Raw genomic sequence first — 13,275 nt, 5'->3', positions numbered from 1 at the left:
ACACTAAGGAAGGTGCTACGATGCAATACCTCCAGCACTGGCACCAGTCATGATTTCTGGTGTTACTTACAGTACAGCATTGCTTTATTTGCTTTATTTCCATGCATGGACATGCTAGTCCACGCGGTTTGTAAATTTGCAACAGATATACTCAGATCAAAATTTTTGTGACAAAAACAGAATAATTTATAATGATAAAAATGTCTTCTTTTGCTGTCTCTCGGTGTATAAAAACAATGAGGTATTCTTACCCACTCCCACTCATGTTGAGCGTAGTTGCAAGTTTGACAAACCAGGTGACTCCCGTTGGCTCCTTTTTGCTCTCCCCCATAATCAATGTACACATCTTGCTATTTTGCTGCTGTTTTCACACTGTGATATCAACCACTGTTCTACTCACTATCTCTTCCTTGGCAGGTAGTTTACTTTTTCAGAGAAAACACCTGCTTGCTACTGAAAACAATAAGACTCACTAATAAAGATAAGTTCCACATGGTGACATAAAACTGAAGTCAAACTTACAGTATGTGGATTTACTACTAGAAGCAAACACCTCACATAAAAGTAGTGTTATGATTCATTGTTCCATGTATTCTTTAGCTATTGTATTACTTGTCATAAAACTCAAAGTAGGAGGAAAACTATGTGTGCGGGTTTATAGTGTGTGAAGGTAAAATGCTGTGTTGAGTGATGTGTAACATTTCAAAATAAGCATTTTCCCGGCAATTCAGAGTATACTGATCTTGCCACTGAATCCAATAACAAAGCAAACCATTGTGATGTATAGACTTAAATCATCTTTAATTGCATGTTAATATACCGCAAAGACAGGGAGGGTTTTTAAAGCCAACTGAGGGAGATGATGGTTCATGTTGCACTCAGTTTCCACCTGTCTATCCATAAATATTTCCTCTATTTGTATTTCTTTTACTAGTATGAGCAAACACAGTGGTGAAAAGCCAGACAAGATTCACATGTCATTCATGAAGCAATGTACTGGTATGGCAGAGCCCTTTTGTGAGTTTCTTCATGAAAGGTACCCACTACTGCACTTCCATATCATCTGCTACACTCCCCAAATGCTACATTAGTTTCCCTGCAAATGTAAATCTGTCATTTTCAGTGCGCCTCATATTTATGTTTCTTGCACACGCAGCATATCTTTCGACTAAAATGTGCAACCATAAAGAAAGGGTCATAACATACATAGAAATAAGACAAAACAAGCAAAAATGGCCATGAAAGAGGCATTTGATTTGCCTCGAGGCACAAAAACATATTTGCCCAAAGAAGCCATTCGTATTTGTATTTGAAGGGGTGTTTGTCATCGTAACAAAACAAAAAAAAAGAATAAAAATCCATGTCTGTTTTTTAAATTCCACCACAAAAAATTTCATTTTCATCATGACAAAAAAAAAAATTGACCTCCCACAGCAAAGTCTTTCATACACAAATTCCAGATTTTGGGAGTAAGGGTTCAATAAGCTTTGGAACTGACATGCATGAGAAGAAGAAAAAAATCAATCATGTAATTTCTGAAAGCTGATTCAAGCAAATAAATCAGCAACCGTACAATCATCATCAATCAAGGTAAAATTCATAATAGTAGAATAGTTTCTAAATTTTATTACATAACCTTCAAAAGTTCATTTCTACAATGTAGCCAGTAAATGTGTTAAATGAATCATCACAGCTCTTGATTCATTTTGAAAGCTGTAATTCCTCTCATTGTGTTATGAAATAATAACAAAAGCAATTACGGGGATAAACAGGAGCGAGGACGGATTTGTTTACAGGAAAGCTAGGATGCTACTGTGAGTAGGTCACACACACTCATCTCTGCCAACCACAACAACAGAAAGCTTTTTTGTTTGTTTGTTTGTTTGTTTTTTTTGTCCAACCGCTGTCTTTTCACAGGGTGACATCCTAAGTGGAACAGGACAGACAGATGAGATAGAGACCTCCCCGCATTGGCTCTGTGATTATAAATCACACAGATGGAGGTCAGATGAGAACAGAGTTAACTGAACATCCATTTCACAGTACCTGGTGGGGCTTATGTATAAAAGATGAACGCATTCAGGCTATGGCGGTCGCTGACCTATTTCAGAATGACGGATGCTTGACAGGGCAATAGCAATTTGAAGAGGCTAAAGGTAGCTTGCTTGTCCTTTCTGACTCTTTGAATGTGGTATTTACAATCTAAACTGAGGTGAAATAGAAAGAGATCAGATAATGCATTCTTTTCTCTCTCTCCCCTCCCTTCCATTCTCATTTAAAGCAGGATAGCCAGCAGCACAAACAATGCCACTAATGCCAGCTTTTGCAGTATAAGCTCCATGTAGTTTTTGCCTTTTTGAAAATGTCAAAATGAAAGGTTAGCACGGCAGAGAAAACAGTCACAAGGATCTGGAACAAAAGCTGGCAGTCGTACCGACGTAAAGAGACAGCGTCTGGATGTTTTGTGGGTGGACTCTGCCCGACATTTATCCACCAACGGAAAACACACAATGATGCCACAATGGCAAATTAAAATAAACACACATCTCGACATTTAAAAAGTGTAGCGTCCTAACAGAAATTCTCGGGTGAGTTCTTGGAACAAAAAAACATATAGCGACGACACATTTGATAACCGATGACAGCACATTGTGTCGTTTTTTTTTTCAGTTTTTGTTAACATCTGAACCCACTGTAGCTTTAGAGCGATTTCAGACGATGAGACATTTTCAAAATGTTGAAAAACAAGACAAAACCTTCCCTCCATCAGCTGACAAAAGGGGCAAGAATTCCTGGAAAGCCTTAATAATGTTAGACATAAAGAGTAAGAGACAAGCATCAATCAACAGAAGCATCCTGGGCTAACTTTTTTGGCTCGGCAGCAATCTATATGATTGGTCGCCTTCGGTTCTTGTCATCCTTCACTGTAGAATGATATATGGAGAGCAACAATTGGGTGAGAATGTTTTCTGAAGATAGAGAGCCACAACACAACGGAGGAGAGGATGACAAAGACAGCTTATCGGGAGAATGTCATTTTTGCTTCTTTTTTTTTTTTTTTTTAAATCCGGGGGAGTGGAGAAGAGAGAAGGCCCTCCATCACATAAATAAATAAGCAACAGCGCAAATGGGTAGATAACTTTTTATGAAATATCAGTTTTGCTATTCTTTTTTTTTTCTTTTTTTTGCTCCTTGAACAAGAAGCCTGAAACGACTATTTTCTCAAAGCAAAGGAGTAGTGTGTTTTTTTTTTTTCTTCTAGCCCTAGCATTTAGTCAAGTGCAAAGAAGTCAGTGTTTAGTGGAGGCATATGTATTTTGGCACAGAGTTTCAGTTAAGTGTCAGCTATGCGCACGTGTGCACATACAGCACAGTAGGCATGAGGCTTGGGATGATAAAGCGAACAGAAGCAGAAGATCCTTGATGTCTTTCCATCCATTACAAGAAAAATTCAAAAGATTTGAGGGATTCGTGTGTTTCTGTTGTTGCTGATAAATACTGGAACTGGAAGGAATCCATCCATGAAGTGAATAGCAGTGAGTTTTCTCTAGAGTTAAAACTGACAAAAAGTTATAGAAATTTGTTAAAACTACATAATATTTCAAAATACATGTGGAATCAAGTAAAACTTTATATACGCACTATATTTCTTCTTATCTCTTTTAAAACCTTATTTTTTTTAAATCTTTTTTTCCTTAAATTTATGCATATAAGTGGGATTTTTATTTTTTTCATTATAGCTTCATCTGTATGTATATATGTACAATATGTACTGTTAGATAGGAAGAGAAGTGATAGGGTTTATGTGGAAGTATGTGTCTGTCTTTCAGGGAGAAAAATTTGAATTCATTTATTTACACCATGCTCCGAGAGCCACTTGGGGTCCGGTGTAGACTGAGGCGGGGGTCTGGGGGTATGTACTGGTGCGGGTGGTTGTAAGGTGGAGGCGGGGGAGGCAGTGGGGGCTGGTGGCCGTCGCTGCCGTGTGAACCGTCTGGCGAGCGGACAGGGGTGGACATGGCGGAGTGACTAAGCTGATGGTGGCTGTGGTGATGGTGATGCTGGTAGTGGTGGTGTGTGGGCGTTTGGCTGAGGAAGGCCTCCATGCGTCCATGGCTGCTGTTGTCGAGCATGATGACCTTGACAATTTGCTGACACTGGATGAGCGCCTCAGGCCGCAGGTCAGCCATGCTGACACAGGGCTGGTGGTGCTGCTGGAGGGGGAGATGATGGGCGGGAGTGCTTGCCGCTGACTGCAGCTGCAGGTGCTGTGGTGGAGGCGCAGGCCCTTGGGTTACCCCCTGGGGCCCCTGCTGGAAAAGCACCTCTCCCCGGTGATTAAGAAGGGCCGCGCTCTCGGGGCTCCGAGCCATGCTGCTGCTGAGCTGGTACGTCTGAAGCCTGTTGTGAATTGACACCTAGTTTAGAAAACAGCCAAGAGAACAGCATCAAATGTTATAAAACTGGTTCCTCCTCTACAATCCGTCAAGCCCTCTTTTTCTTTTTTTGTGGGGGGAGTGAACGCACAGCACACACACACACACACACACACACACACGGGGCATGCGTGGGGGCTTAGGTGTTAAGGATCGGTGGAGGTGTAAAATTCTGTGACTACAATATTCTCCCCTCCCTCCACCCCCACAGGTACTGGGAACAGTGCTGGATGCTGGGAACACCAGTGTGTGTGACTGGCGTCATTGGTAATAGTGGTGGGGAATGGGGATAAGAACGATGCTAGAGGACGGTCCCGGTGGTTCCAAAGGGGACACTGAGGGCCCCCGTGTCTCCCTTCCAAACCACTGTGTGGCACTACGGTGACAGCGAACACGAGGAGACTTGTGGGTCGAGGTAAGCAGAACATAGACCAAGGTCATACGAAGAAGAGGGAGAGGTGGAAGAAGAGGAGGAGAGGAAGTGAGCAGAGTGACAACCACAGACGTCCACAGGCAACAATCAATTAGAATGCAAACCTCCAGATGTCCCATTTGTTTCAGCACTCTGATTTCTATAGGCAGTTTCCCTCAGCTTTTTCCCCCTTTATCTCTCTTCCTTTACTATCTTTTTTTATGCAGCCTACTTACAGAATTGTATAACATCTCAGAGTTTCAGAGATGTGTATCTCCGAAAACATATGGCAAGAAATTCAAGGAACTGAGCACAATCTGAAATGCACGCTGTGTACGGTGGAGATAATTAATGCATAAAGTACCCCGATGGTGTACTTATACAGTATAAATCTAACATTTGAGCGTGGAAGTCGGGTAGACTGCTAGACGAGTCTTCAGTGATAGTTCTCTAGGGGTCTTAAAGGACATTGAAAGCTCTTATTTGGATGTTGGCTCCCTTTTGTTTTGTTCTGTGTCAAGATGATCCCACACTGCTTCAACAATGTTAAGGTTCAGGCAGTGGGGAGACCAATCCATGACTAAGAGTTCCATCATGTGATTTTTCAATCAGACATGCTTTAAATGCATTGGCTGTGTTTGGGATGACTGTCATACTGAAGCTATATATGAAAATGAACCTGTATGCCAATGAGACACATTTCAGAAGGTATTGCATGCTGAATCAAAATCTGGAGATCCCCAACACCACTAGCTGAAATGCAGCCCCAGACAAATTACAGAACCTCCAGTATATTTCACGTGCAGAAAGTCACTGTTATGTCTGTCTCCTAACCTAGCTACATAGTAACTGGACTGGCGCTGCTTTGTACAACTTGCCTCATTCACACCAGCACCTTTTTCTACACATGTGCTTTCTGTCTAACAGTTGCACAATTCTGTCAGGTCCTTTTTCTCAAATATTTTTTCTGGACACGCTACCGTATATCCCACGTTTTTGGCAAAAAGTACTTTGGGAATCACTGCAAAACTTTCTTTTATTGCTCTCCAGGGGATAAAAGGCATGTGATATGATTTGAATTTTTCATGGATTCAGCTAAAGAACAAAGAACAAATTATGCTTTGACAGGCTACAAAGTGCCTAAAGATACCATTTAAAATTGTTTCTTTGCAGAATTGTTTGTTATATGCAGACACAACACTGATTCATTCCTTGAGTTATGTGGTGGAGTTAGGTTTCTGCAAAATATAAAGAAATAAGGTATAACTCAAGACTTTTATCACAGTACATAGTCTCCTACATGGAAGTGTATAATAGTGTATATTAAGAGTTTGGGACTTTTTACATGTATTTTGAGCTTCTTAACCACAGCACAACTATCTACATATGCTTCCAGTTTTAATGTGTCGATCAGAAAATATTTTACCACCAAACCTCTTCAGAATGCCGGCTGTGTGAATATAATAGTCTTTGAAGTTGAAGTATCTTAAGGTTAGAAAGGTCTTACAGTAGTGTTCGTCCCTTCTTTTAAAGCAGTCGGTGTGACTCTTGTACGAAAGAACTCAATTAACATTTTCTCCTTTTGAATGTGCCAAGAGTCACTTCTTCTTGATGACTTACCATACAGTATCAGTGAGCTCTAAATCACTTCAGATAAAGAGTGAAGGATTTAAATGACTTTCTTGTGCCTTTCAAAAGTTTTTTTTTCTCAGTAAAAAATAGATTTGTTTAACAGATGGTCCAGATTAGTCAAGAATCACAAAAAGCTCATTAGTTTAAGCCCAAAAGGATGCCTTCGCATGTATCTGTACTAAGCACAAGTTTGTCTTTGGGCTCTAAAGCCATTATTTTGCAGCAGGTGTAATTAGAGATTTGGATTTTTTACATCTGGTTCTTCTACACTCAACAAGTCCAGCACCTTGGCGCAAAAGCAATAAGAGGTGGAAAAAAAGTCTTATAGAGTAACAAATCCAAAACTTTTGGCTCAGATCAGCATCAGTAGCCCTGCGTCAGACTGGTAATCTGTTCAGGGTATACCCTGCTTCATCATACAAAGACTTGCATATAAAAGCACTCAATGGAACACTATCAGACATAGGTCCTCTCAGACCTCAACATTACTGAAGCAGTAGTAGTAGGCAGGATCATCTTGACAGAAAATAGAACAAAAGCCAGTCAAAATCCAAAGAAGAGTTCTGAATATCCTTCAAGAAGCCTGGAGAACTATTCCTGAAGACTACTTAAAGAAATGACAACAAAGCTTACCTAAGAGAGTTCAGGCTGTGTTGAAGAATAAATGTGTTCATCTAAAATATTGACTTTCAAGCACGTTAGAGACGTGCACAAACTTTTTGACTTATATGTTAGATTTCCATTTATTTTTGCACATGTTTAAATAAATCTTCACACCTATTTGCCATGTTCCTTGCAAAATATGAAGAAATAAAGGGTGGCTCAAGACCTGTGCACAGCACTGAATAAACTTTTTTTCTCGAAATCTTAAAGGCTCTGACAAAAACAGGATTTTAAAAACAACTAAACAGCCATTTTGTAACAACACAGTCGGCTTGTTGTCACTGCTCTGAGGCAGATAGTAACGTTAGAATCTCATCACCTTATCAAATCTAAGATTAAAAGCTTGCCGCAGGATTTGGTATCCTTAGATTTCTGCCTCTAGTATAAAGAGGCTTTTTTGGAGTGGACCCTCCTGGTTTTTGAGATAAATGTGTTTGGACAGCTAGTGGCTCCCCACCAGCCCCTGACATTTAGGCTACTGTAGGCTGGATGGCAGAGAGCAAGATGGCTGGTGAAGGTAGTTCAGACAACCATGAAGATTGACCTGAGGGAGAACTGACCTGAGGCACACAAATGAAAAAAAAAATGGAACGAGAATGACCTGAAGCCAACCCTGTGCAAAGAAATGATGAAAAAAAGATATTGTTGGGATTGGAGTATGTCCAAATTTACTACAGCTAAAATCTTAGTCTTATAATTTGATTTGCACTCTAATTTTTTCTTGCTAGTTTGTTGAATGGCTTTTGTATCACAAGCACTCTGGAATCTATAACGCCAATGATGTGACTGCACATGTTTTCAAATTAAAGCCGATAATAGTTCATTATTATGACTATGAAGCATCTGATAGAACTTATGAATTATATTTGCTTGAGCCAGCACCTGAGCAAAAGACATACAGTGTAACATATTACCAGTGGCTGTGTGGAATTAAACAGCCACTGAATGTCAAATTGACCCCGTGTATTTGACTTTTCAATCCAAGCCTAAACTCCAGAGCCACAAAAAAGAGAGGCTAATAAAGGTCACCTGATGCTTCAAGGATACACATACTGTGTAGTTCCATTTCCTGTGTTTCTTGCACAAAATGTTCACACGAGAGGTCCCCCTCCCCCCAGAGGTCTGGCAAAAGGGTGGGGAGGTGACCATTCCAGGTCAAATGAGCGTTAAAATTATCCGCCTGCATGCTGCTGTGTTAATTAAGGTCTCAATGCTGCATGTGGGTACACACACAGTAAATGCATTTCACACATGTCCTCAGCTTTCCCCAGTCTTTTTTTTTTTTCGTTTTCTTGAAAGGCCCCAAAGGAGTCACAATTTCTGCCTGAGCTTGCGAAACTAATTACAACCTATTTCTTTTTTTGGCTTCCAGATAATATTTAAGCCTGGTGTGTTTTCAGCGTGAGGACAACCTGCTCTGACCGCTGTGAGTGTATTAATTCTCCCGAGCCATCATATTTAATTTTTACACGACAAAGGAGTCCTTTTATCTAATATTTTGTTTGATTGGGTTACCTCACATGCCCGCTACACGTTACCCAGCAGCACTCGTTCTCTCACGCACTCTTCACCCACACTTGCTTGACGCCTCTAATCCTAAAGATACTCCTGAGTTTATCTTGTCCTACCTCGATACTGCCACTGCAAAGACTCTCACTGCACTCACTTACCTGTTGTTTGGGACATAAGCCTATTATTAGGCACTTACCTCTACTGCATTGTGTCCACTTCTGTCATCTATCTCCTGGTGTCCTGCAGGGGGGAAAACAGAAGGGAAAAAGGGACAAAGGTGGTGGCAAAATCACTCTTTTTTTCCAAGATAAAGATAAGGAATTTTAGACTTGCTTGAAGCAAGCAAGCAATCAATCATTATGCGGAAGAACTTCTAGAAGCAAGTAAAAAAATTCAGTAAACCCCTCTCTTAAAAGCAAATGTACAATCAACGCTTAGCATCAGTGACTTTTCATGGCAGGCTCTTGAAATCTCAAGGAATGGCATAAACAGCATATTTTAAGGATGTTTGCTACTGTAGAGGTAGTCTATAAACACCATTAACTTTACATCAATTGTAGTTATAGTCTGTGATGCTGCCACATCAGAATTTATTCATGTAACTGACCTCTTTTTATTGGAGTTGGGGAAGCTACCCCCCACAAAAAGCCAAAACTATCACTTATCCTGTCTTGCAAGATAGGAAAAATGTTAACAAAGTATAAATTTAACCTGTTACAAGTAATGCTAACCCTCCAAGTCATTACTGTGTTAAAATGAAACAGTCTGCTCTCCTGTGTCTTTATCATAATGCCATGCATGCAATTAGTTAGCCTCACACATTAAGAAAATGCTACTGATGTCAAGCTCTCTTATGAGGACAAATGACATAAACACAAGATACCAGTAATGAAAATCATTCACCTAGAAATACCATCACACTCACAACTGCATTCATGCAACTTTAAAGCTTTACTAATGGAACAAATGTGTCTATCTTCAAGCTTGGATGCAGCATAGTACAAGAATGCTAAGGAAGGAAGGAAACAAGTGCTCCAGTTCAGAATGAGTGTAAGGAACTTCCAGAGATAATGTCTCCTGTGTTTTGGTGTTGCAGTTATTGAATTTGAACTCAAAGATGTGAAATATCCTATGGCTTGCAGTTATTGGGATGGCTATAGAACACAGGCTGTCCCTCTCTCCCTTCTGTGTACCTATGATTCAAACACACTCACAGAGCCTCACATACTGAACTGCTGTCCGGAAGCCACCTTGTAACCTCATTCAGAAGAGTGCCCAATAAAACAGTGTTTATTATCATATGTCTTTAGCATCAGCATTTTGTGAGAAGCATGAATAGACGATAAGAAGATTTTGGTTATACAACCTTATGTGTTCATGACAAATAAAAGTTTATTTTTAAAACTACTTAAAAATGAATGCAAAACTTTTACATGGTTTTAGGCTACTTTTTAGGATCTACTGCTGGATCTAGTAACAGCATAGTCGTACCTGGGTCAGTTACCCAGTGTTTTTGTGTTATTAAAAGGCTTTGATTTCATTAGTTTCATTCTAGTCTCTTGTTTTCTGTTTCTGTGCTCTGTGTTCCTTGTTCCCTGTGTCTCCTCAGTCAGTGTCAAGTCTGTGTCTTTGTGGATATCTCTCGTTTCCCGTTTTACTTTGATAGTCTTGTGTCCTGTGTTCAGTGTTTTGAGTTTTGCTTTCCCTCTGTCTTATCATGTCTGATTAGTCCCAGCTGTATTTCCACCTGTTCCCCATCCTCTCGTCATCCCGCCTGTGTATTTTAGTCCTCAGTCTTCCGCTTGTTGCCGTGTTGTACCACGCCATCTGCTGTGCGAGTTTCTTTGTGTTTCCGGTTTCCATTGCTCTGAGTTCATTGTTCCTAGTTTTCCAGTGTTTCAGTTCTTAGTTCCTGGTTTAGTTTAATTTGTCCTGAGTTTATCTTTCGAGTGTCTGCACAGTGCAATACAGCTGCTTCTTTAAGTTCACCCTTCTATTTGGGTCCTCATCCTGTCCGCCACAGCACCAAACCGTGACAAGTGGCAACAACCTTGACAGATACACTCACTAGCCACTTTATTAGATACACCTTGCTAAGTTCCAATTTTGATTCTGTTTTGCCTGCAGAGCTGCCTAAATACTCAGTGGCACAGATTCAGCAGGGGCTGGAAACTTTGGTCCATATTGACATAATAGCATCACACAGTTGTTGCAGATTTGTTGGCTGCACATGCATGATGAGATTTTCATCGCAAAAGCGACCTATTTTTTGATCTCTGGTGAATGTAGAGCCCATAGAGTGCAAATGTTAAAGAAACCAGTTTGAGGTGGTTTGACCTCTTTGACGTGGCTGTTATATGCTGGACGGTGGTCATAAAGAAATGATAAAGCAACAATACCAATGTATATGTGGTGGTTAAACCATGTTCAATTTCTAGTAAGGAGCCAACTGAAAAGAGCCACACAACTACACCTCCACCAGCCTGAATCATTAATGCAAGGCAGGATCGAGCAATGCTTTCATGTTTATGTCAAACTGTGACCCTACCATTGAATGTCGGGGTCTTTGGCTTCTGTAGCCCATTTACTTCAAGGTTTGACACGTTGTACAATCAGATATATTCCTCCTTATTCTGGACTTTCTCTGCTGAACTCTGGCATCAACAAGGTATTTTAATCCAGAGAACTGGTTGTATGGGAAAATCCCAGCAGATCAACAGTTTGTAAAAGGCCAGGCCGTTTAGTACCAATCACCATAACACCTTCAGAGTCCCCTAAATCACATTCCTTCACCATTTTAATGTTTGGTTTGAACTTCACCAGGTCATCTTGACCATTGAGTTGAGCTAAAGGTGATTTTTGCGCATTTACAGTCTTTACAAGCATTGTACACATCTTAAATTACACAGTGTTCTTGATGTTAAATGCTACAGGTAGTGCCTAGTTTTTGAAGATATGATCAAGTTCATAAAAACAGCAGCAGGTAAACAAATTAACAGCGCAGTTGGTGTCTCTCCAGTGGGATTCAATAAGCAACAGTATGCACACACACACACACACACACACACCTGATGGGGAGCCCTGTTTACCGCGAAGCTCTAGCTGTGTGCCGTTGTTCTTTACCGAGTGTGTCTTGGCTCCCTGCTGCTTTTCCAGCTCCCCTGCAGAGAGCAGAAAACAAAAATGATCATCCTCATAATCACCATGACAGAGAGAGAAAGGAAGTTGATAGATTGGTGGATGATGATGGGTAAGAGCAACAAAATTAACCAGGAAATGTTTTTCCTTCAAAAGCGAGCACACACACATACACACTCATGCACATTTCTCCCACCCACTCTCTTCTCCAGTCTCAACACACACCTCTTCATCTCGCTAATTAAACTTCACACTTGATGGTAATTGCATGTCATTTCCAATCATCATGACTAAATGTTGTTTTGTTTCCAACACAACACTGCATTCTAATTTTGATGCTGAGCCACAAAACTGCCAGGTGAGACTTTGAGGGTGCGGTACAACATGTCCGCATTCTGAGACTAAGAGATAAACGGAAAGGGGGGAAAAAAAGTAAGCTCAAGTTCCATCGATAGAAAACTAAAAATATAAATAACAGTCTTTATTTGAACTGAATCAGTAATTTACTTGGATGTTTCTTGTAAAGTCACATGTGCAATACAACATCTACCATGACTGATGAAAAATCCAACAATAAAACGATTGCTTGGTTTGAAATGTAGTTGTACTTTCAATAAAATTATTATAGTGGCTATAATTATGTTTTTTTCCATTACTAAACATTATTAAAACACTATGGCTCATTACCAAAGCATTATGATTTTAATATGCACTTTTCCGTATTAAAGAGGGAAAATGTCCATAATGTAAAGTTGGATTAACACGCAGGACTATTCCCTGTTATCAATGTCAGTGATCTGTGTAACTTTAGTTAAACCCTGGAAAGACCAGTCTCAGTATTGACTGTACAGCAGTTGGACCAACCAAACTTAAGCCCAGCTGTTTTAGGCGAATGCATGCCTGGCATAACAACATCTTAACAGTGCCTAGCAGCATGCATTGAGAAGATACTATAGTTAACAATCTCTCACTGTCTTTAATAATAATTTGCTGTTAGCCAAACAGCTGTTAATAGTTTTGCTGCTTTTGCCAATCTGCTTTAAGGGGGGTGTTGTGCATTCAGAAATGCTCTTTTGCATACCTTGATTGTAACAAGTTACTGTTGCCTCTCCTCTGACCTCTGTCATCTTCACCACATCTGCATGTATTGAGTTGCCACTTGTTTGGCTTGATATATATCTGTGTACCTAAGATGTACCGAAGGTGGCTGGTGAGTATAAGTAAGAAAAAGCTAAAACTAAAAAAAAAAAAAAAAAAGAAGAAATTTTGAGTGTGCTAATGTACCTGCTGCCATTTGAGTTGTCAGCAGTTAATAGGATGTAACAGGATGATGATTTATGATGAACCATCAGATAATAAGAATTTTTTTGTCTGGACGTTGCAAAAGTATTGGGAGCTTAATGTAAGTACCTCTAGCTAGATAAAGAGACAGTGAAAAGATATCAGGGACATTTTATTTTTAAAGGCCACAGCAGTAGGCAT

At 40.1% G+C, this 13,275-nt stretch overlaps 1 protein-coding gene across 3 annotated transcripts in view; it reads right to left on the bottom strand.

The window, feature by feature from the left end:
• Positions 1–1,870: 1,870 nt before the first annotated feature.
• iqsec3a (IQ motif and Sec7 domain ArfGEF 3a) overlaps positions 1,871–13,275 on the bottom strand; it is a 119,576-nt gene continuing 108,171 nt past the window's right edge. For 2 of the 3 annotated variants that reach the window (XM_040035372.1, XM_040035374.1), the window contains 3 exons: positions 11,724–11,816; positions 8,852–8,895; positions 1,871–4,418 (listed from right to left, as the gene is read on the bottom strand). In XM_040035372.1, coding sequence (XP_039891306.1) covers positions 3,855–4,418; positions 8,852–8,895; positions 11,724–11,816 — 701 coding nt within the window. In that variant the 3' untranslated portion in view covers positions 1,871–3,854. The remainder of the gene's footprint in view (positions 4,419–8,851; positions 8,896–11,723; positions 11,817–13,275) is intronic. The other variant, XM_040035373.1, reaches the window with a different exon arrangement.

The sequence above is a fragment of the Simochromis diagramma genome, unplaced genomic scaffold (genome assembly GCF_900408965.1).
Source record: "Simochromis diagramma unplaced genomic scaffold, fSimDia1.1 OVJJ01000816.1, whole genome shotgun sequence".
Classification (NCBI taxonomy): domain Eukaryota; kingdom Metazoa; phylum Chordata; class Actinopteri; order Cichliformes; family Cichlidae; genus Simochromis; species Simochromis diagramma.
This window is presented reverse-complemented; position numbering and strand designations above follow the sequence as displayed.